Source organism: Thamnophis elegans, chromosome 14 (genome assembly GCF_009769535.1).
Source record: "Thamnophis elegans isolate rThaEle1 chromosome 14, rThaEle1.pri, whole genome shotgun sequence".
NCBI classification, from domain to species: domain Eukaryota; kingdom Metazoa; phylum Chordata; class Lepidosauria; order Squamata; family Colubridae; genus Thamnophis; species Thamnophis elegans.
In genome coordinates this window covers 46,028,956-46,053,791 of record NC_045554.1, presented here as the reverse complement: position 1 = coordinate 46,053,791, position 24,836 = coordinate 46,028,956, and the positions used below count along the sequence as shown (strand labels likewise).

Here is a 24,836-nt window from a genome sequence, read left to right as displayed (position 1 = left end):
CAGGAAGAAAGTTATTTGTAAGGGTTGTTGCATGGATTTATGTATGTTTCAATAAACACCTATTATTTAATCAGTTTTTTTTAAATGCTGGTACTTTATTTTATTACACTTTCGTACAGTAATATTTTCATAATGTGTGAATCCTTCTGGTGTCAGGCCTGGAAGCCATCTTTTGCAATGGGCCTTCTGGCCTGCCACATTTAATGCTGTGGGAAAATAAGAGGGCGGGGGGATTATATGGAATGTGGGAGAGATATAGTCAAAATAACATTCCTTTCTCAGAGCATCAAGGACATCTTGGCCTGCACCTGGAGGGGTGTGACTGGGAGGCATCTCCAGAGTTGGATGGCGCCTGATTGGGCCATGGGATGGACATGTGGGGGCTGGGGAGGGTCTTGAACTTTCTTTTGGGTGGAGAAAACCTGGAAGCTTTCAGATTTGGGTTTCCCCAGATGTGCCAATATGACATCTCTAATAAAATGGAACTTTGAGGAACCTCAGAGTCTTCTTTCATTGGGGGTCTTACTTGGGACCCCGACAGCCACTTGACCAAATCAATCAATCAAAGCTAATTTCTCTCCTCCAAAATTCTTTGAATGTATCCGTAAATACATTCGAAAATGCTTGGAGATTGTTTTCTGGTCCACAGGATCAATGCTTATCTTCATGCTATTTTTTTTTAAAGAGCTCCAGCTCCCCCCCCCCCCCCGCGTTTAAAACTTCTGTTTCTTGCAAATTGCTCCAGCGGAGGTATCATGGACCATCCTACCTGCAAAGACAAGGACCAATTTGAGATATCTTCCTTGAATGAGACTAATTGTCGGTCTCGAGAAGGAAAAAGAAAAGGAAAAAAAAAAGCGAGCTTCAGGGGGCATTTTCCTCTTTCAATCTGGAGGGCCAAACCGCAGTGGGATCAGCCTTATGAAAGCGTTTCCTGGGGATGTACTCGAACGGCTTCCTGAGATGATAATTGGAGTCATCTGGCTTAATTGAGCACTACTTTTGACAATTAACTCTGGGTTTTTCTTCAGAAAAAAAGGGAAAAGAAAATCATACGAGACACACTTAAAAGGATGAGTGAAACGCGGTTCAGATATGAGTTTGGGGTTAGTTGCATCTAGAAGAACATTTCCACTTATGCAAACTTCGCTGCTGAACGCTCAAAACCACACAGATACAGGAGCATAAATTGGTTTAGAGACCAAAGAAATGATCTCCTTTTGGTCAGGAGATTTATTTTAGGAGCTCTATCAGACCTAGGTTTTGGTCACCACACTATAAAAAAGACATTGAGACTCTAGAACAGTGTTTCTCAACCTTGGCAACTTGAAGATGTCTGGACTTCAAGTCCCAGAATTCCCCAGCCAGCGAATGGGGAATTCTGGGACTTGAAGTCCAGACATCTTCAAGTTGCCAAGGTTGAGAAACACTGCTCTAGAAAGAGCGCAGAGAAGAGCAACCAGGATGATTAGGGGACCAGAGGCTAAAACATAGGATGAACGGTTGCAGGAACTGGGCATGGTTACTCTAGTGAAGAGAAGGACCAGGGAAGACAGGATAGCAATCTTCCAATATTTGAGGGGCTGCCCCAGAGAGGAGGGGGATCAAGCTATTCTCCAAAGCACCTGAAGGCCAATCAAGGAATAATGGATGGAAACTGAACAAGGAGAGATTCAACCTGGAAATAAGGAGGAAATTTCTGACAGTGAGAACAATCAACCCATGGAACAGCTTGACTTCAGACATTGTGGGCATCATCGCTGGAGGCTTTCAAGAAGAGACTGGACTGCCCTCCGTCAAAAATGGTGGAGGGTCTGCTTTGGTAGGGGGTTGGACTAAATGTTCTACAAGGTCCCTTCCAACTCTGTTAATCTGTATCTGTATATTTTAGGGCAGTGTTTCTCAACCTTGGCAACTTGAAGATGTCCAGACTTCAACGCCTAGAATTCCCCAGCCAGCGAACGCTGGCTGGGGAATTCTGGGAGTTGAAGTCCGGACATCTTCAAGTTGCCAAGGTTGAGAAATACTGTTTTAGAGGCTCCATCAGACCTATGCTAATCTCTTTCAGCCTTTGGCTTCCAGGCGTCAACACCAGCTAGTCATTTTGAAAATGGTGCACTAATTTTAGACTCAAGACTGCTGACCTAGTAGGTTGGAAAAAGAGAGGGCTCAGCTGTTCAGGTGGACTTCCATGATCCATCACCTTGAAGACTTTGGTTCGCCTGAAGCAGGTTTGCTGTCTTCTTTGTAGGCCAAGTTGAAGTAGAGATGGTGTAGTGCCTTGGGCATCCACCTATCATCCTGGCCATTACTACTAAATCTCGTCGGGGAAACTGAAATTAAATGCTGAAACCCAGAAGAGGGAGAAGACCACCAAGAGGCCACAAGTCATCCACAAGGAGAACATGGCAGGGCTACACATCAGATCAAAAAGGTGTTTCAGAGTCTGCAGGGACATTAATGTATCACCTCTCTGCAACTCTTTAAATGAGCCGCATCCTTTCCCAAGATTGTCTGGTTTCTTCCCGCCGCTCTAGCGTGATATTTGGGAAATTAGCTTCTGGTTTAAAGAATTGCAGGCAAGTGCTCAATGCGTGTTCCCACATAGACCAAAGCAATTAATGGCTTTTGAATACAAGACCCTTCCCAAACCTGTCCAGAAGTGCTCTTATATTCTTCAGTGCGTTCCTGAAAGTTTCAAATCTCTCCTGCTATTTATCTTGATACATTGACCTGGATCTGTAGACCATTCCTGATCACAAGAATTGTCTGATATACCTATTTACCATCACTCTGCTAAACAAATAATTCCCTCACCACTGTCAAGCTATTCACTAAGGCTGCATTACTATTACTCTTAGTCTTCTAATTGTTCCTATCACCCATCTCCTCCCACTTAGGACTGCAGGACTGCAACTTTGTTGCTGATATCCTTATGATTTATATTGATATTGATTGTTTCCTGATTGTTTATTTGTACCCCGTGACTTTCATTAAGTATCGTACTTTATGATTCTTGACGAATGTATCTTGTCTTTTTATGTACACTGACGAATGTATCTTGTCTTTTTATGTATCTGCACCAAAGACGAATTCCTTGTGTGCCCAATCACACTTGGCCAATAAAGAATTCTGTTCTCTTCTATTCTGTTCTACTCTACTCTACTCTACTCTACTCCACTCTACTCCACTCCACTCCACTCCACTCCACACCACTCCACGCCACGCTACGCCACGCTCCACTCCACTCCACTCCACTCTACTCTACTCTACTCTATTCTACTCTGTTCTATTCTATATAGCTATTTACGAGGGCAGTCTGTTTAGTTACTAATGAGATGGTCAATGATCGGAATCCAGTCTCAAATTGCAGAGGTGAAAGCTGTTAGCTTTGCAATGGAGCTACCGTCTTGACCATAATTGGCCTGGGTCCAGCACAAAGAAAACATTAATCGACCTTAGAACTCATGAATACATCAAGTATGTAATGGAGCTGGTAATGAGGATGATGGATTGATTTATATAGTATCATCCACAGAAGATACCACTCTACAAAAATAATAATGAGAATGGTTTCTTGGTTCCCATTCAAAAAAAATGGCACAAGACAGGACATATCATAGAATCATAGGGCTGAAAGGGACTTTGGGGGTCTTCTAGTCCAACCTCCTGCTTGAGCAGGAGATCCTGTATCATTTCAGACAGATGGGTTTCCAGTCTCCTTTTGAAAGCCTTCACTGATGGAGCAACCACAACTTCTGAAGGCAAGTTGTTCCACTGGTTAACTCCTCTCGCCATTAGGAAATTTCCCCTTAATTCCAGGTTGCTCCTCTCCTTGGTTAGTTTCCAACCATTGCTTCTTTCCTTGACTTTTGATGCTTTGGAAAATAGTTTGAAACCCCCCCCCCCATCTTTGTAGACGTAGATGAATTCATGAACATATTTCCTTCAAAATATGGTTCAAAGTGTTGACGTTTAAAAAGTTGGTCCAGGATAGCTGGAAGACTAATTCTTTACCCCAGCAACCTGAGTTTCAAAGTTGTGGGAGGCTGTGTCTCTGTTTTTAACTCACAGCAAAAATACAACAGGCTATACACAAAGCAAATATGGGACTAAGAAACTCCAGATAGCCTATGCTTAAGATTAGCAATAAGTTAAACTGTTTAAAGTTTGGGTAACAGTAAGAAACTGAGTTGTTTTAAGATATTTTAGACTGTGTTTGTTAAAAAGTTATACCGTGTACGGGCTCTGGGAAGTCGGGGGGAGGGAAGGGAGGTGGGGATCTAGGGTGAGGGGGGGGAGGGGGGAAATATAATATCTTAAAGTACATGATTGCACTTATATACTGTGGCTTCTTAATGTTAGGGTAAGAATAGGACAAGCTGAACATACTGATAGGCAATATAAATACACTGAAGAGAGGAGTAGAGCGAAAGAAGAAAGAGGGGTAGAGAGGGTGGGAGAGAGGATTGGAGGTAGGAGGAGAAGGAAGGGAGGGAAGGTATTGGGAGAGAGGAGTGCTAGAGGGGGAGGGGAAGTAGGTGGAGGGGAATGTCGGAAGGAAGAATGAAAGTTGGAGGGGGGTGAAAGAGGGTGTATGGTGGGTCAAGGTGGTATATATGGTTTGTATTTTGGGGGGTAGTGTTTATAAAAGCGAGGGCTGTGTTTATTATTCAATGTTATATGCCCCGGTTATGCACAGTATACATGTGATGGTTTGGAATGAATTGGAAATAAACGTATTTTCACGATTTTCACGGAAAAAAAAAATACAACAGGCGAAGGTAGGCTGTGTACAGGTTTCTAGCTTGCTACACCAATGTTGGCAACAACCTGTTCTAAGATGCGAGGTTATCCATTGTCCTTCATTGGCACCTGGAGGGTGTTTTAACGCAGCTTCCTTATGCTAAAGTTCTATCCCCCCCCCGCCCCCTTTGGACTATTTTAAAAGCCTTTCATTGTATTTCCGATGAATGCTTATTGCATTTTAGATATGCTTTATTGTACTTGATGACACAGAGATCATTAGATAGTTGCAGTGATTGCGGAATCAATAAAAAAGCTAATTAGTGCACTTGCAAAATGGATTTGGCACAATTGCATTAGAGTACTCGTAACTCAGTATCATTGAAATAAATTTTCTAAATTCAACATAGTACGGAAGTAGCAGTTATGAGAGAACATGTATATTTTATGACTCTTCATTCCTCACTTTTGCAAATCTACCTAATGCAATTCACTGAATGTATTATTTTTAATCCATTAAACCAGTGTTTCTCAACCATGGCGACTTTAAGTCCTGTGGACTTCAACTGCCAGAACCCCCCAGCCAGCACAGCTGGCTGGGGGATTCTGGGAGTTGAAGTCCACAGGACTTAAAGTCGCCAAGGTTGAGAAACACTGCATTAAACCTTCTTTGTATTTTGGTGCAAAATCCTACCCATTTCTGTTCATTTCCCCCCTCCCCTCATGTATTGGATAATTTTGTCTTCATTTTCATGAATATACATCTTTTTATGCAGATTCCCCCCCCCCCTTAATAAACTTTCTTTTGACAAATTATGCTGCAAGGAATCCCGAAACATTTCAACAATCATGTTTCAATTTATGTATTGCTTAAAATTCAAAATGAGTTGAGTTTACCTCCAGCCGTGAACGAAATAAAGTGCACCCCCAGCCCTAATGAGCAGCAACATCAAAGGAGAAGGAGAAAGTAGGTTGCAGCTAACCCAAAATAACCCTACAGGAAATTATTCAGTTTGTCAGGTTAAATGTGGGGAAACAATGGAAATCCGAGAGCTAAAAATGATTAAATTCCAATCAGGTTGCATGGTCTGAACAAGAAAAAAAATGCCTTCAATATTGTCCACCACGGATTCCAAAGAAATCAAAGAGAAGTCATTTTTGATAGGGTCACAGAAGCTCTAAAACATCGTCCCCCAAATCTGGTTGCTGGTTTTATTGAATAAGATCCCTGGGTAAATACAGTAGTGGCCAAAATTGTGGAAATCCTTTGGGGTTTGTGTCTGTGTGAAGTGTGTTTTTGAGGTTTGATAGCTAATAACACACTTTTTTGGGGGGAGTCATGCTATAAAATTATATATCAATGGAAAGATAATTTAATCAAGAATGTAATGCAACAAAGCTTGTTTGATTATCTGTATTCTGTGAAAAGTTATAGGTCAGAAGCGACCCAGCAATAAAATTCAGTTAACAGAAGCAATCATTCAATCTTGGTTTCACATTGTAACAGCTGCAGAGCCGAAAGACTTGGTTCACTCCATGGGAAGATGTTGTAAGGCCGTAATTCATGCTAAAAGTTACCCAACTAAGTATTAACTGACGGGATAATTTTTGTATATCTTCTAGGGTGATAATTTTTGTATGTCTTGTTGTTTCTATGTGTTTCACTTTTCTTCTTCATAACTGCTATTCTAAGAGCAAATCCTGCGTAAAAATTATTGCATTACATTCTTGATTAAATTATCTTTCCACTGATGTCTAATTTTATGGTGCTACTCCCCCCAAAAAGTGGTGTCATTAGCCATCAAACCTCAAAAATACACTTTCCCCCCTAAAAGGTTTCCACAATGATGGCCACTACTGTACAATCTTTTATTGTCCTAAGAGGTGGCAATGCAGATGTGCACTTATTGCCATGGGTTTTGTCTGAATTGGTTATGGCTATTCTAGTGAAAAGAAGGACCAAGGCTGAGATGATAGCAGTGTTTCCATACCTCAAGGAAGCTAATGAAGGAGAGAACCAATGGGACAGTGAAGGCAATTCATCAGTGGAACAATCTGTTTCCAGATGTTGTGGACGCTCCATCTCTGGAGTTTTTTTTAAGAAGAGATCGGAGCAATTATTTGTCTGAGATGCTATAGGGCCTCCTGTTTGAGCAGGCCAGTTGGACTAGAAGACCTCTAAATTCCCTTCCAACTCTGGTATTCTTTTATTCTGTTAATAATCTTAATTCCAGACTCCCCACCCTTCCTCCTCTCCCCAAAAAACCCTGTGTTTTCTGCAGATGACTCAGTGGAGTCACTAGACTCCATTAATAAAAGGATGTAAATGAGAGAGGACTCTTGCATGAAAAAGGAAGCAACAAGCATCAGATATTGTCTAGTCCAGAGATGGCGAACACTTTTTGCTCAGGTGTCAAAAGGGAGCATGTGCCCACATCCCTGATGCAATGCCACCCTCCCACACATGTGCACACAACCCCCTCCGTGCTCCTCCCTGTGCATGTGCACAGGCTTCACTGAAGCCTCCGGACATGGGCCATTTTTTGCCCTCCCCAGGAAAGCCTCCAGAGCCTGTAGATGGTGAAAAACAAGACCAACTGGCCTCCTAGAAGTTCAGAAATGTCAGCGCACTGGAGCTGACATAAGGCAACGCCTCGCGTGCCCTCAGATATGGCTCCGCATGCCATCCGTGGCACACGTGCCATAGATTCGCCATCACGGGTCTAGTCTGATGAAAAGAAGGACCAAGGGTGACATGATAGCAGTTTTCCAATATCTCAGGGGCTTCCACAACGAAGAGGGAGTCAACCTATTCTCCAAAGTGTCTGAAGGCAGGACAAGAAGCAACGGATGGAAATTAATCAAGGAGAGAAGCAACCTAGAACTAAGGAGAAATTTCCTAATAGTGAGGACAACCAACCAATGGAATGATTTGCCTTCAGAAGTTGTAGCTGCTCCATCACTGGAGGCTTTTAAGAGAAGACTGGACAGCCACTTGTCTGGAATGGTGTAGGATTTCCTACTTGAGCAAGGGATTGGATTAGAAGACCTCCAAGGTCCCTTCCACCTGTTTATTCTTTCATTCTAACTCATATTTTGAACCTCTGTACAAGCTTTCCCAAGGTCATCTTCATGGCTTCCTACAAACGCTGACTAGACGATAAGAAACAATGGATGGGAACTAATCAAGGAGAGAAGCAACCTTGTCTGAAATGGTACAGGGTCTCCTGCTTGAGAAGTGGGTTGGATTAGAAGACCTCCAAGACCCCTTCCAACTCTGCTATTGCGCACACAGTTCCTGGCCATTGAATCAATGCTGGGAACAAAAGATTGTTGACTCCAATTCATATGTCTTGGCTTTATTAATCAGAAGCTGCAAGCATTTTTCGGCCATTCAACCAACCAACCAACCAACCACTCTTCACAAAATGAAAATGAACAATTAGTGCAGGAGAATGTGTCGAAGGGAGAAACAATGGAAGAGATTGATGCTGTAGGGATGCGTTCTACCAAAAAAAGACTTTTGTGATTTTTTTTTTTTACCTTACTGAATGGAAGGCACATTGGAATCAAGGGAACTTAAGACCATTTGTGCCCATCTGCTGTCCACGATGATAAGACTCTGTCCATACAAATGTATTGGAAGATGGACTATAGATTGAGCCTCGTTTCGTATTGTGGGAGTGATTTAAACGCTCGGCAGAGTGATTGTGCAGGGATAGCACAATCCATATCTCGTCTCTTTCAGTGTGTGTCTGATATCAGCTGGAGGCAATTTAAAGTGACTGTTTACGTGAAGTGGCACCAGTTTTATCTTTCACAACCATGTGCTCCCTTGCCAGCTTTGCCAATGGCGCCGTCAGCCTAACAGCCCGAGAAGGCATTCGTGAAAGATTATCTTGTTTCTCCAATTTTAGGGAAGGGAAGAAAAAAAAAACCACAACTAACCCAGAAGGGAAAGATTGTAGGGAAAAAAGAGAAGAAATGATCACAGTTTCACGTCGCTTGGAGGAATGTGTGTTCTTTTGAATTGCAACATCATGTGTGATAAAGAAATCATCCGACGATGTGGCAAGCTTTCAACGAAGCTTAAAAACTACAGGCAGAATTAAACGTTGGCCTGTTGAGATGGAGAAACTTTTCCAAGGCGCTCCAGATCCTTTTTTCACATATGAATCATTTGAATGGGAAACACATTCATGCCCGAAGGGAGGAATTCAATCCTAACACAACGCTGTGCTATTTCAATTGATGGGTATCCTATCGCAAAGATAAAAACACTTCTACCGCCATCTTAGTATGGAAGCTCTAATAACCATGTGTAATTTCATTATCAATCTACTATCCAAAATAATGGGATCCTTGAAATTCAAATGAATCCATTCAACTTAAATTAAACCAAGTAAAAGATAGCCTGGGGAACAGTGTCCAGGTTTTGCTTGAACAATGAGTAGGAGTCATGAATAAGAGGGGGCAGAGTCAAGAGAGGAATTAGCCTAGAAACCTCAGGTGTCCACAAATGCTCCAAACCAAGCTCCCTCTGAATTCCGTTAACTCTTACTTAGCACCAATTTAGTGCTGACTGTCAGTTGACCAGATTCTTGTGATCTGTTGAGGAACGAACCTTCTGAAAGGGATCTTATGAGTGATTCTCATTCTTTCTTTGGATCTCCTCAACTAGTAGTTTTAGGGTGGCCTGGCCCTTTTACTCACATTTTTTTAAGAGGAACAGAAATAGTAACCACCAGGGGGGGGGGGTTCTGGCCGGCTTTATGGCCGGTTTACTTGTGTGCATGCACATGGGCATGCTGGACGCGCACTTTCCACACATGCACAATTCAATTAAAATTGTTCTGCACGTGTGCAGAACTTAAAAACAAGATGATGGTGCTGACGGCACTGACCAGAGAACCGGTTCTGGGGCATGGAAGGCCTGGGTTGCTCCCACACCGCCATACTGAGGTGGCGCAGTGGTTAAATGCAACACTGCAGGCTACTTCAGCTGACTGCAGTTCTGCAGTTCGGCTGTTCAAATCTCACTGGCTCAGGGTTGACTCAGCCTTCCATCCTTCCTAGGTGGGTAAAATGAGGACCCGGATTGAAGTATAGAAGTATACTTTCTGGGGGGAAATAATGCTAATGTTAACTGAATATATATTGTAGAATAAAAATGAGGCCTTTAGTTATATTAGATGAAATATCTGAGACGGTAAATATTACGGTAAGAGCCAAGGTGGCGCAGTGGTTAAATGCAGCACTGCAAGCTACTGCTAGATCAGCAGTTCAGCGGTTCAAATCCCACCGGCTCAGGGTTGACTCAGCCTTCCATCCTTCCGAGGTGGGTAAAATGAGGACCCAGATTGTTGGGGGCAATATGCTGACTCTGTAAACCGCTTAGAGAGGGCTGAAAGCCCTATGAAGCGGTATATAAGTCGAACTGCTATTGCTATTGCTATACCACTACCGGTTCGGCTGAACCAGGCCAAACTGGTGGGAACCCACCTCTGGTAACCACCAGAGGCCTAAAACACCTCCCCAAGTCATACAATCCCATGGCCACCTCTGGATGCAATACTTGTCCTACCTGATGGGCTCAGAATCTCCTTTCTAGGATCAACAGAAGGGATCCAGGAGCCAGTTTGTGCTGACTTGATCTCCACATGTTTACTAGGGAGTAAGCACCCTTTAGAATAATGTTTACAATGCTTACAAAAATATCAAACTAGGTAAGCCTCATTCCGTATAGGAGTCACTAAACTTTCCACATATCCTCCGCGTAAAATCTTTTTCAGAGGTGGCACTTCAGAGGTCCTCTTCTGCTTAGCTGTGAGAGACAGCTGCTCAGCAAATGGCCTTCTCCTTGGGGAACCTCCTGCACTAAAATAGCCTCACCTCCCCCTCCAAAAAATTGAATTGGCGCATCTGGCCTTTCAGTATTATTTTTGTTACTAGCACTGTGGTGTACTCTTTCAATCAATGCAATCTCTGGTGAGCTTGTGTTATTTTAGCATTTTATGATCTTTTTTCTTCTTGGTTATTTTTTGATGTGCATTTTTAATTGAACTGCACTATAGAATTGCTGCTGCTTTTTTTTTAGAAGAAAGAAACAATAGATTATTCAATGCTTTCAAGATTAGGAAGATAGATAAGATAGATAGATAGATAGATAGATAGATGATAGATAGATAGATAGATAGATAGATAGATAGATAGATAGATAAGATAGATAGATAGATAGATAGATAGATAGATAGATAGATAGATGATATAGATAGATAGATAGATAGATAGATAGATAGATGATAGATAGATAGATAGATAGATAGATAGATAGATAGATAGATAAGATAGATAGATAGATAGATATAGATAGATAGATAGATAGATAGATAGATAGAGATGATAGATAGATAGATAGGTAGATAGATAGATAGATAGATAGATAGATAGATAGATAAGATAGATAGATAGATAGATAGATAGATAGATAGATAGATAGATAGATAAGATAGATAGATAGATAGATAGATAGATAGATAGATAGATAGATAGATAGATAGATAGATAAGATAGGTAGGTAGGTAGGTAGGTAGATAGAGAGAGAGAGAGAGATAGAGATAGATAGATAGATAGATAGATAGATAGATAGACAGACAGACAGACAGACAGACAGACAGATAGATGTAGGTAGGTAGGTAGGTAGGTAGGTAGATTAGATAGATAGATAGATAGATAGATAGATAGATGATAGATATATGATAGATAGATAGATAGAGAGAGAGAGAGAGGTAGATGAGAGAGAGGGAGGGAGAGAGAGAGAGAGAGATAGAGGTAGGTAGATGAGAGAGAGAGAGAGAGGGAGAGAGAGGTAGGTAGGTAGGTAGATGAGAGAGAAAGAGAGAGAGAGAGAGAGAGAGAGAGAGAGAGAGAGAGAGAGAGAGAGAGAGAGAGAGAGAGAGAGATAGGCTTAACTCTTCTTGCTCTCTAGGAAAGATGAAGGTCTCCCTGTCCAGTCTTGTCCAACTCTACAGCATGGTGCTTATCTGTGTTGCTTGACAGAGAGAGCCAGCATTGTCCAAAGACACTTCCGAGGTCAAGTCACCATATGTCGAGGTGCATGGAACATTGTTACCTTCCCACCAAAGTGGTACCTATTTATCTACTTGCATTTGCATGCTTTTGAACTGTTAGGTGGGCAAGAGCTGTAGCAAGGGATGGAAGCTCATCCATTGGGCGTTTGGGTCTTGAACCCCGGCTGTCAGGTTCCCATCTGACAAGCTCAGCATCTTTCTATAATATGGAATTCTAGGGATAGACCTTCAATGCTTGTTGGCGATTGTCCCTAGGCATTGCTGCTTCTAGATGCTGATTTGCACCCTCTTTGTAACAAGGTCTGGTGCACAACCCTGAGCTCTAACCCTCATTGAACCTTAATCTTGGTCTCTTGATTCCTCCAAAGGAGCTGAAGCCCCAGAATGACTCCGCCTTATGTTCTGGGTTTCGTATCATCTTCTTCTATAAATTTCTTTCTTCCTTCATAACTATACTGTGGATGATCTGCTCTGTAGAAAGACATTTTCTGCTGGTAATTTATGATCTTTCTGACACCTAACAAAATGTGTGATTGCATTTATACGCAGAAGCTATTTTCCAGAAATTGGACGACTTATTAAAAAGTTAATAAGCAAACACATCAACCCACCCACACCAATTGAATTTCAGGAGATATTTCTTCGATCACTGTCACATTATGGAAAGCAGTGGGATGGGAACCAGGCACTCAAACATCTCAGCAGTTCCCTAAATGGAGTTAAATACAATTCTAATAGCAACGGCTGCAGAACGATTCTTCAAAACGAGACGGGGGGAAAAAGGAGAGGGCATAATTAATCCCCTTGCGGTCGATGCCAATGGATGTTGGGTTTCATCGGGTTCTCGGGTCTGCTTGGAGAAGCTGGTAGCAGAGTATGAAATGCATTTGGAGAATCGGTTTCATGACTCAGAGCTTATGGGAGCTCTGCGGAAAGACAGCTGGGGACCAGCTGGAAAAAAAAATAAGGGTAAGAAGAGCGAGCAACTTCTTGCTCATTGCCACTGATTTCAGTTTACTTTCAGGCATGCTTGGGAATCATAATGAGGCATCACCCACCATGCTCGCGAGTGCCTCGAAGCAGGGGTGGTGCGGCCTGATAGGGCTGTACAGGTAGTAGCCAGCAGCAGCTGATAGTGTGCTGGTACGGTGGCTCATTTGGCCTACCCGCTTTCTATACCTATTTTTAAAGCAACTGGCCAATTGCACATGCGCGCACAACATGCGGCGCCTGTGTGAGCTCTGACAAGCAGCTGGGTGTCACAGGGGCAATGGAGTGTGCATGCGTTCACAGCGCAGATGCACAAAAAGGATACATGATCCATGAGGAGCGTACAGGTAGCTTCCTTCCTTCCTTCCTTCCTTCCTTCCTTCCTTCCTTCCTTCCTTCCTTCCTTCCTCTCATTCTGTTAGAATGCAGTATTGCTGGCTAATTCTGCCCACTGCCAGGAGTTCAATCCTGACTGACTCAAACTTGTCTCAGCCTTCCATCCTTCTGAGGTGGGTAAAATGAGGACCCAGATTGTTGGGGGCAAGAGGCTGACTCTGTAAACTGCTTAGAGGGGGCTGTAAAGCACTGTGAAGCAGTATATAAGTCTAAGGGCTATTGCTAGTCCGTCCTTCCTTCCTTCCTTCCTTCCTTCCTTCCTTCCTTCCTTCCTTCCTTCCTTCCTTCCTTCCTTCCTTCCTTCCTTGTTGGTGCAGTGGTAAGAATGCCATATTGCTGGCTAACTCTGCCCACAGCCAGGAGTTCGATCCTGACCGGCTTGAGGCTGACTCTGCCTTCCATCCTTCTGAGGTGGGTAAAATGAGGACCCAGATTGTTGGGGCAAGAGGCTGACTTTGTAAACTGCTTAGAGGGGGCTGTAAAAGCTCTATGAAGTGGTATAGAAGTCTAAGGGCTTTTGCTATTCCTCAAATGGAACTTCATACCCCCTGAGGTCTTCTGGAAATGCAAACGTTTTCCTCGCTGCATTTATGAATTATACCCCATTATTGTTTTCATTCTTAATGTGAGTTTCATCTTGACTTTCGTCACGCTATGCCTGGCAGTTACATGAGACAGGCCATTCTAGTGGATAAAATCGTGGCTTCAGAAGAAACATTTTGGCATTTTTATACAAAGTGGGCTTTTGAACGCATGCATTAAAATAAGCCCTCCCCAAAAATATTGCAACGCAGCAGCAGTCACGAGGTGACCACGCTCGCCACCTCCTGCACCTCAAAAATAATAAGACCTCCCCCAAAATAAGGCCAAATGCTTATTTTGGGGGGGGGGTCAAAAGAAAATAAGACCCTGTCTTATTTTCGGGGAAACACGGTAGATAGATAGATGATAGATAAACAAATGCAGAAATAGAGAGCGAGAAATAGATATAGACACACAGAGAGAAACCGAGATAGAAACAGACCTAAAGCTAGACAGAGAGAAATAGAGCTAAATCGAGTCCTCCAAGCATTTGCTGCCAATTTGGTGATTTAATCAATTAGGCATGCTTCAAAGCCATAACCAGAATTTTCCCCTCTTTTGCTGGAGAAAGGCTCAGTCACTCTGGTTTCCAAGAATCAAAGTTGCAGTCATATATTTACATAAATAATTAAAACTCCAGAAGCACAGTAGGTAATAAAAATATATTGCCACAATAAAATATGAAAGCAAAAGAGCACTGCTTTAATTAAAAATCACCACTGTAGAGCAGTAAACAACTTATTTGTATTTGGTCCTGAAGTCAAAACTATTCTAATCTCTGAACTTGTTGCACCTGAAGTGGAGCAACCCTACCTTGAAGGATCTTTCCACCGAGATAAATTCGTGAAGCCGGTAAATATGTTTAATTAAGACTTACTGTTAATAATGGATTTTTCAGAATTAGGCTGTTGTTTAATTTCCCAGGGTAGAAACTGTTATTGCATTTGGCCTTGAAGTTCTCACTGACACACACACACACATCAAAAAGTTCTGATTAGCATTTCAGAGTTGGCAAATAGGCAGGCAAAATTAAACTCTTCACTCTGATGCAATCTCGGATTAAGAAACCAGAGGCTCAGGATTAACTGTTAGTCTGGATAAAAAAGTGAAATTATCAATGGTTCGCTTTCTTTTTGCCTTGTTTTACGAAAAACGGCATCTACACAATTAAATTGGAATTAAGATTAATTTAATCGCGTCCCAACTCTCTTTCAACAGAAGATTGAAATTCTTTATTTAACTCAGGATGCTGGGGGGGAAAAAAATCCAATTCATGCTGTTTGGTCATGTTCCTTAGGACAATTCCCCTTGACCTTGGACGCTAGACACACAACACTACAAGCGAAGATGCATGAACGGAAGAATTGCCTTGTCAATACTTCCACCAACACTAGTATATAAAATGAGAGCAAACCCTACTCCCTACTGGCACTGATGATGCTACCTAGTTGGGCCATGAAATGTCTGCAAGAAAACAACCAAGCTCAGAGAGCATCAAGGACTCCACATTTCAACCCTGAGCTATGCATTTTCTCTTCTACCCGTTCTCGATTTCTTTCATATTCCCACCACTTCTCTCCAGTTCTACTCGTGGCCTTAGCAACTATATCCCTTTGAAAGTGGGATCTGTCCAAGCCTCATGAACTTGTTTTTCACGTTGCAAATCATTGCTCCTTTTTCAGCCTGAGGCAAGCAAAACATCATCTCTGGGGAATGAACAGGGGAAAAAAAGTCTCATTCCAATCTTGGCGGTACAAGCTGGTCTAAGCAATGTCATGATCCCTGAGATGTCTCTTTCAGCTGCCGCCCCATTGTTATTCAAGGTGGCTAACCCTGTGAAGGCTTCAACTCATGGTACGAAGCCAAGGAGATTTCTGCCTTGCTCTCTGGCTGGGCTAAATGATTTGCAAAGCTAATGAGCATTTCTGACTTTGTATGAATAGAATAGAGTAGAGTAGAATAGAATAGAATAGAATAGAATAGAATAGAATAGAACAGAACAGAATAGAATTCTTTGTTGGCCAAGTGTGATTGGAGACACAAGGAAATTGTCTTTGGTGTATTTGCTCTCAATGTACATAAGGAGAATAAAAACGCATTCATTAAGAATAAAAAGATACAACACTTAGTGATAGTCAAGGTTACTAATAAGCTATCAAATCGTATTAGGAAACAAATAAAAACAATAGAATAGAAATAGAAATAGGAATAGAATAGAATAGAATAGATATTGGAATGAAGAACAGAGTAGAGTAGAGTAGAGTAGAATAGAATAGAATAGAATAGAACAGAACAGAATAGAATTCTTTGTTGGCCAAGTGTGTACATAAAAAGACAAGATACATTTGTCATGAATCATAAGATGCAACACTTGGTGATAGTCATAGGTTACTAATAAGCAATCAGGAAACAATCAATATCAATATAAATCATAAGGATACAAGCAACGTAGTTATACTCCTGCAGTCCTAAGTGGGAGGAGGTGGGTGATAGGAATGATGAGAAGACTAATAGTAATAGTAATGCAGCCTTAGTGAATAATTTGACAGTGGTGAGGGAATGATTTGTTTAGCAGAGTGATGGGGTTTGGGGGAAAAAACTCTTCTTGTGTCTAGTTGTCTTGGTGTGCAGTGCTCTATAGTGTGATTTTGAGGGTAGGAGTTGAAACAATTTATGTCCAGGATGTGAGGGGTCCTCATTTTAACTCATGCAGTGTACAGGTCCTTATTGGAAGGCAGGTTGGTAATAATTGTTTTTTTCCTGCAGTTCTAATTATCCTCTCTGTCTGTGTCTGTCTTGGTGGGTTGCAGAACCCAACCAGACAGTTATAGAGGACTACTCTACAACTCCATGACTACTGGCTGCAATTTTGCATTTGCAACATGATGTCAGGCCTGGAAGCCATCTTTTGCATTGGGTCTTCAAGCCTGCCGTACTTAATGCTGAGGGGAAATGGGAAGGGGGGTTATAGGAAGTATGGGAGATAGATATAGTCATAACAACATTCCTTTCTCAGAGAGTCAAGGACATCTTGCCCTGAACCTGGAGTGGCATAGCTGGGAGGCATCTCCAGTTGGGACGATTCCTGGTTGGACCATGGGATGGACATGTGGGTGCTGGGTAGGGATTTTAAAAGAATTAAAACCAAAGGGTATTGGGTACTGCAGTTGAAGTGCATAGTTTTGGAAGTGAGATCAAATTAGTTCATTTTAAAAAAGGGGCTGGATAGAAATCATTGTTATATATGTCATACATAGACAGCCAGTTTGGTCTAGTGGGTTAAGGCACCAGGTTAGAAACTAGAAGGAGACCATGAGTTCGAGTCCCACCATAACCAGGAACGTTGGCTGGGTGACTTTGGTCCAATCACCAGGAGATGCAGAGTGGGAAAATGGGAGGAGGGATTATACAGAGTGTGGGTGATATGTAGCCATAACAACATTCTTTCTCAGAAAGCCAAGGTCATCTGGCCCTGCAGTTTGATGGGATGACTGGGAGGTAACTCCTGGCTTGGATGATACTAGATTGGATCATGTGATGGACATGTGGGTGCTGGGCAGGGACTTAGACTTTCATTTGGGTGGGGGAAACCTGGAAACTTTCAGATTCGGGTTGTCCCAGATGTGCCAATATGACACATCTCTAACAAAATGGAACTTTGAGGAAACTTAAGCCTCGGAGTCCTCTTTCGTTGGGGGTGTTACTTGGAACCCTGACACCTAATCATGAAAAAGAGAGAGAATCAGAAGAAGAACTGACTTTGGGAAGAGCTTTAGAACGATATAGAGCGAGGATGAGAGAGAGATTCCCTGAAAACGGGCTCTAGTCTGAAAGAATAAATCTCTGGTCCCCTGGACCGACCCAGATTGGATCCTGCAACCTTATGGAACATGCATTTTTGCCTTCATTTTGATTGATTCCATAGTTTTCAAACACAAGACAGTGGCCAAATGTCTTCCTTGGAGGTGTGATCAACATTTAACAGACGGCTTTTGAAACTGCTTAAGACACAGGATGTTGGCTATTTGGGATGGGTTTTGCTGTTTTGGAGAACAAATAGTAATAGTGATACTACTATTACTACTACTAGTAGTAGTAAAAGGAAATGTTAAAATCTTCTACTCACCTTATAGTTTGATGCTGCAGAGTGTCTGGATCAGTGGCATTAGCGGTTAAGACAACACTCCCGATGGGAATGTTCTCTTGTTTGGTGACCACCATTGGATTAGGGTGGAAAATAGGCCCCTCGTTAACATCTAGAACAGTGATCTGAACAGTTGCTGTGGAGCTGGTGTCATACAGGACATCTGGAACCAAGAGATCTTCATTTTCTACTTTGATCAGGAGCGTGTGGAAGGCTGAGATCTCATAATCCAAAGGCTGAAAGACATGAACGTATAGAATTGTCCACATTCCTATATACGAAAGGATGGCATCACAAGTTCCTTCAGCTAAGGAGACCCTCTTATTCTTATTTAAGAGGTTTTGTGGCAACCTGGAGACTGTCCCATCTACTTTCATATAAACTTTTATGGACCTTAATACACTTAATTGAATATGGAGATTCTCCATATTCCATACTTGAGAGACCGCCTGCTGTCAATTACCTCCCAAAGACCCATTAGATCACACAGGGTCGGCCTCCTCCGGGTTCCGTCTACCAGCCAATGCCATCTGGCTACCACCCGGGGGAGGGCCTTCTCTGTGGCAGCTCCGGCCCTCTGGAATGAACTCCCCGCAGGGATCCGGACCCTCACCTCTCTCCAGGCCTTCCGAAAAGCCGTCAAAACCTGGCTGTGTCGGCAGGCCTGGGGTTGATGAGTTCCCCTCCCCTCTCGACTTGTGTGGTTGTGTGATTCTTGGCTATTTTAATTACTTGTATTCTGTTCTATGTTCCCCTTTTCCCCTTTTGAGTTGTTCGCCGCCCTGAGTCCCTCCCGGAGAAGGGCAGCATACAAATAATAAAATTCAATTCAATTCAATTCAATTCTCTGTCATCCAGGTCATGGTTGTCCCAAAAGTGCTTTTTCAAGAGGCAACTGGACTTTCCAATCCCAATTGGGGTCATAAATTGAGGTCTAACTTGTACTGTCCTTATTGTGGTAGAAGAAAACTGAGAAGTGCATCATCACTGGAGGTTTTCAAGAGAAGTTTAGACAACCATTTGTCCAGGATGGTATAAGGACTCCTGCCTTGCATAGGGAGTTGGACTAGAAGACCTCCAAGGTCCCTTCCAACCCCATGAGTCTATGATTCTAAGGTATGAGAATCAGGAGTATGTGGATGTTGACTATTGTTGAAAGCAACTTTCCACAGTAACATCTGTTGGTTGAGTTAATGGAACTCAACACATCTAAGAGGACATTGCTTGGAGAAGCCTGGCCCAGAAGAGTGAAGAACAATATATGAAATTAGGTTCCTAATTTAGCTGTTAAAAGTTGGTGCCTTCCTCCTCTCCATCCCCCTTACCTTGACAACAGACAACATCCCTTCGTTGTTCTCTGCATTGGTGTGGATTTCGAAGCTCTGGGCGGGATTACCATTGATGATGGTGTAAACCGCCTTCCATGCAGCCGTGGCTGGATCATCTCGATCTTCAACAGTTAGATTCACAATCACACCAGTGATGCCCTCTTTCACGGTGGCTTGGAACTCAAAATTAAGAAAGAAAGAATGTTAGTACCATTAAATAACTCATCACCAGCATTAAAATAAACCTATCTAAGGTATTAAGAGCTGAGATGGCGCAGTGATTAGAATGCAATATTGTAGCCTAATTTGACTCCTGACTATCAGCAGTTCAATTCTGACCATCTCCAGGTTGACTCATCCTTCCAAGGTTGGTAGAATGAGGACCCAGATTGTTGGGGGCAATAGGCTCTCTCTGTAAACCACTTAGAGAGGGCTGTAAAGCACTATGATGTGGTGTATACATGATTATTCAAAGCATCCGAATGATGGGTAGGATGACGCTGAAATAAAGCTGAAATTATATGGCAAATAAATAACGCATCTCTGTTTTTGAAAGATTACCGAGAAAGAAAACTGTGACTAAAACTCCCTTTGAAACCTCCATCAAGCAGTCTATTTCTCTTTCTGTCTTCTGTAAATGTAGAAATTTCAGTAACAAGAATATAAAGCTACAGTACTTGAGAATGCAATGGTCAGGAATGAAAAATATATTCAATGCATTTGAAAATGGGGTGTTTTAAAGGCAATCTACATTTAGCTGCTCTTTTGTGTGTGTGTTATAATGTGCCTTTGTTCTTTTTGACCTGTGTGGATGAGAAGGTCTTCTGTATTGAAATAAGGAGAAATCATCTCAATTTTTATTTCCCATAATATCACATCCACTTTCTATTTCACTTTCTATTGGAAATACTCCGTCTGGTTACACTAAAATATTATGGGGGGAAAAGACAACACTGGAATTATTTAAGCCAACGTTTTTCAACTTTGGCAACTTTAAGAGGGGTGGACTTCAACTCCCAGAATTCCCTAACTAACATGTTTGCTAGATAGTTCTGGGAGTTGAAGTCTACACATCTTAAAGTCACCAAGGTTGAGAAACTCTGATTTAAGACGTGTGCCGCAGGTGGCATTCGGGACCCTCTCTGCGGGCACACGTGCCGTTAACCCAGCTCAGCTCCATGCCTCTTCTCAGGCCAACTGGTTTTCGGGTCTTTGCCATGTATGCACGAGGGCCAGAGTGCATGCGGGAGATGCATGCATATGCGTGGGGAGTGGGGTTGCGCATGCTTGCATGGTGGGCAGGGGGAGTGTGAGGGACAGCGCCTCCTGCAGCCCGTTTTTGGTCCCAGGAGGCTGCAGGGAAGCCCGCTAAGCTCAAAACCGGGTGCAAGGGGGGGGCGTGCACGCCGTGACCCGTCAAAACCGCGGTCCACAAAAGCGCGGTCGCCGAAAGCGCGTATGTGACGTCATCACAGCGCGACGAAAAAGATCGAAAAATTGAAATAAAAATAAAATTACAGCAAGCCGATTCACATAAAGGTAAGGGTTAGGTTAAGGGTTAGGGTTAGGTTTAGAGCGTTAGCGTTACGTTTAGCGTTAGGTTAAGGGTTAGCGTTAGATTTTTCGTTAGGTTAAGGGTTAGGTTTAGGGTTAGGTTTAGGGTTAGGTTAAGGGTTAGGTTTAGGGTTAGGTTTAGGGTTAGGTTAAGGGTTAGGTTTGGGGTTAGGTTTAGGGTTAGGTTTAGGGTTAGGTTTAGGGTTAGGTTTAGGGTTAGGTTTAGGGTTAGGTTAAGGGTTAGGTTTAGGGTTAGGTTTAGGGTTAGGTTTAGGGTTAGGTTTAGGGTTAGGTTTAGGGTTAGGTTAAGGGTTAGGTTTAGGGTTAGGTTTAGGGTTAGGTTAAGGGTTAGGTTTGGGGGGGTTAGGGTAAGGTTTTCACTTTATTTTTACATTTTTCGATCTTTTTCGTCGCGCTGTGATGACGTCACATACGCGCTTTCGTCGACCGCGCTTTTGTCTACCGCGGTTTTGTGGCGGAACCGTGCACGCATGCGCAGGGGGAGAGGTGTCATGCGCACATTGCATTATGGGTGTGAGCACGCGTGTGCATGCTGTTGCACCCCCATCAATATGCTTTCAGCACGCGATGAGAATTTTTTTTTAGCCATGATTGCCACAGACAGTCTAATCCAGGTACTACTTCACTTTCCAGTTGAATGGGATGAAAATAACAGGAACGGTCTAGAAGATATTAAAAACTGCACAGTTCCCATCTAGCCGATTGAAGGGTTTCACAGCAGTATCATTTTTCCAATATCTCCCCCTCCGCCCGCTTTCAGGCGGAGGAAGCAGAAATGAGAAAACAGTAGCCCAACAGCTTCGGATTGTCAAGAAAAGAAAATCTATAATGAAACTGTGCTAAACTAATGTAAAAAGTGGTACCTTATTCCTACCTGAATTGGTGGGGAAAAAAGAGTTTAAAAATAACCTGGTTTGATCTTGTTCCCGTTTTTAATTGCGTTTTGTGATTTGAAATATTGTTGCACCCTCTCAGGGGGAGGGTTGGATGTTTCACTTGCTAAGAATAATATAAGTAAACTATAAAGTAAGAGGTGGCTTATAATGACCCATCCTCAACATCATCATCGGGAGTGAGTTTTTAGGATGTTTAATATCACTTGGAATCAAGTCCTTTTTGCTTGCAAATTGCAGGTTCTTCCTTGAACCAAGGGATAGCTGTAATATCCAAAGAATGAAGAGCTCCTGATTCAGATCGCCACATACATATCAAGGCTGGGCATACTTTGAAAATGATTTTTAAAAGGCATTTGGAATGCATAAGAGAGCGAGCAAAACATCTCTTTAAAGCAGCCGTGTCTTTTCCCAGGCTTCTAAACAAGCTTGGACAGGGCGGGGGGATTCGGTTGCTTTAAAAAGCCATTACAACAATCGTGTGTGTTAATGCAACTGAGTCTGTTTATATAGTGTTGGATCTCACAAACACCATGCTTCAAAATACCACACAAATCTCAGCGCAACACCCTCTTTATAGTATGTAAGTTGCAAAAAGTGGCTAGACGGAATTGAGTCAACTCCCCAGTGGCATTAGAAATGATTAGATTACACGTTAATTGATTGTATTAATCTTTAATATCTGCACATCCCAAAGCACCACCAAGTCTGGAGGATAAAATAGATGATAAAATAGATGTATTTAACCCCTTGCCGTCAAGATCTGTCAAAAAGCTGTCATTCAGAATATCTCAGGTCCAACCTTCAGAAGGTTTTTTTAACTGGGTCAGTGAATGTATACTTGTTCACCTGTCAACCAAAAAGCTTTTTCTGTCAAGACATGCCACTTAAATAATAGAACGATTCATTTCATACCAAGCAAGTGGCAGCTCTGTGCAAAAATTTCACACCTGCGTCAAATGCACGCAAAGGCGACTTTGTGAGAATGGAAGATTTGCCCATTTGAACCTGCATCTTGAGATCATGGGGTCTGAGTTAGGATATGTGCATGTCAAAATGGAAGTGGAGATGATCCGTCCCTTCCTGTTCATCAAACGTTCATCTTCTTTGACTGCAAGGCGATCCAACCGGTCAGTCCTAGAGGAGATCAACCCTGACTGCTCTTTAGAAGGCCAGATCCTGAAGAGGAAACTCAAAGACTTTGGCCATCTAATGAGAAGGAAGAAGGACTCCCTGGAGAAGAGCCTCATGCTGGGAAAGATTGAGGGCAAGAGAAGAAAGGGATGACAGAGAATGAGGTGGCTGGATGGAGTCACCGAAGCAATAGACTTGAGCTTAAATGGGCTCCAGAGGATGGTAGAGGACAGGAAGGCCTGGAGGAACGTTGTCCATGGGGTCGCGATGGGTTGGACAGGACTTCGCAACTAACAACAACTAAGCCAAACAGTACCTCAACCGGTGCAATATACTTCACACTACCCAAAAATAGCCATTTCAGATTAGACACATCTGTCTTTGAGGCATGACATTATAGAAACAGTTCTGCCCCTTTTCGGAAGGAATTAATTTTTGCCTTCTACTTCGTTGCCGATGCAGCTAAAAGAAAATAGTCCCTAAGAGCAACAACGGGAGCACAAGAAGAAACACAGTCTGGAATAACAAGAGCTAAAGCTTTTCACACATTAAGGATTCCACATGCTGAAAATGCTGGTTGAACCGCCAAATTAAAATGCCTCGTCACTTTGCATAAATCTGAAAAATCTCTTGCTTTTGTTCTCTCAGCTGAAAGGTTTGGGGTGTCCTGTCACACATTGTGTTTCCTCATAGATGAGAAGACCTGGCAGTATAAATAAGAATAAATTCAGCTTCTAAGAGGAAGCATTCAAAATGCCGAGAAGTGTTACTGTATTCCGCCCATTTTTGGTTACGGCATGATCACTCTCTCCCTAACTCAGGGGTATCAAACTCCGTGACCCGTCAAAACCGCGCTCGACTAAGCCGCGCCCGATTAAACCGCGTCGCTGACGTCATCAGCAGGGCGACAACAGCCAGCGCGCAGAAAGAAGGGCGCTTTAAATAGCGCTTTGAAAGCAAGCCGATTCAACTTAAGGTAAGGGTTAGCTTTAGGGTTAGCTTTAGGGATAGGTTAAGGGTTAGGGTTAGGTTTAGGGTTAGGTTAAGGGTTAGGGTTAGGTTTAGGGTTAGGTTAAGGGTTAGGGGTAGGTTTAGGGTTAGGTTAAGGTTTAGGGTTAGGTTTAGGATTAGGTTTAGGGGGGTTAGGTTTAGGTTTAGGGGTAATGCTGACTCTGTAAACCGCTTAGAGAGGGCTGAAAGCCCTATGAAGCGGTATATAAGTCGAACTGCTATTGCTATTGCTACTATCCCTGTGCTACTGTCTCCATTTATTCGTACCCATTTACTGTGTTCATACTTAATACTTATACTTACATCTGTTATCTTTTACCTGTTTGACAAACAAAGCAAATAAATACATTTTACAGTAAATGCTTTACTTTTAAGATCAAACATCCTCTATCTTCTCTTGCCGTTGTTTTATTTTAAAGAAGAAAATCCTCGGCTTTCCCTCCCCGTTTGCAAAGAAATCTGTGGATTTGATAAACTCCTATGAAGTCCCTTCCCCTGTCTCTTCGATGCATAATCCCTCGTTGCCCTTTCGATCCTGCCCATTGATTTCTGGGAAGGTTTGCATAAATTCACTAGCCAAAAGCCAAGATGGGTTTCTCTAATCTGTATCTCCTTAGTGGTCCCCTGGCAAATTGTTGCAGCTGAGCTGCGCTGGTTTGTTTTCGAAAATCATGGCTATTTGCAAACCCTTGATCCTCCCTCTGCCTTAGAGGTTTGGGGAAAGGCTGAGTGATTTTTGTCACACATGGAGTGGGGTGGGGGTGGGGGTGGGAGGAAGGAAAAACCAAGACAAAAGGCTATAATATATTCCCCCCCCCCCCAAGAGGTAACATTGCTAAATCTATTCTCTCGGCTATAAATACACCAGTGATTTACTGCTAATGGAATTGGGTAAAGCACAAGGGCTTCTCTTTCCCCTCTCTTTCCACATTTTCCTTTCAAATCT

The 24,836-nt window shown here is 42.6% G+C and overlaps 1 protein-coding gene across 1 annotated transcript in view; it reads right to left on the bottom strand.

Annotated features, from left to right (window-relative positions):
- The window catches only part of CDH13 (cadherin 13), a 542,002-nt gene that overhangs the window by 38,399 nt on the left and 478,767 nt on the right, over positions 1 to 24,836 (bottom strand). The window contains 2 exon segments of the mRNA XM_032230145.1: positions 17,932 to 18,185; positions 19,275 to 19,457. Coding sequence (XP_032086036.1) covers positions 17,932 to 18,185; positions 19,275 to 19,457 — 437 coding nt within the window.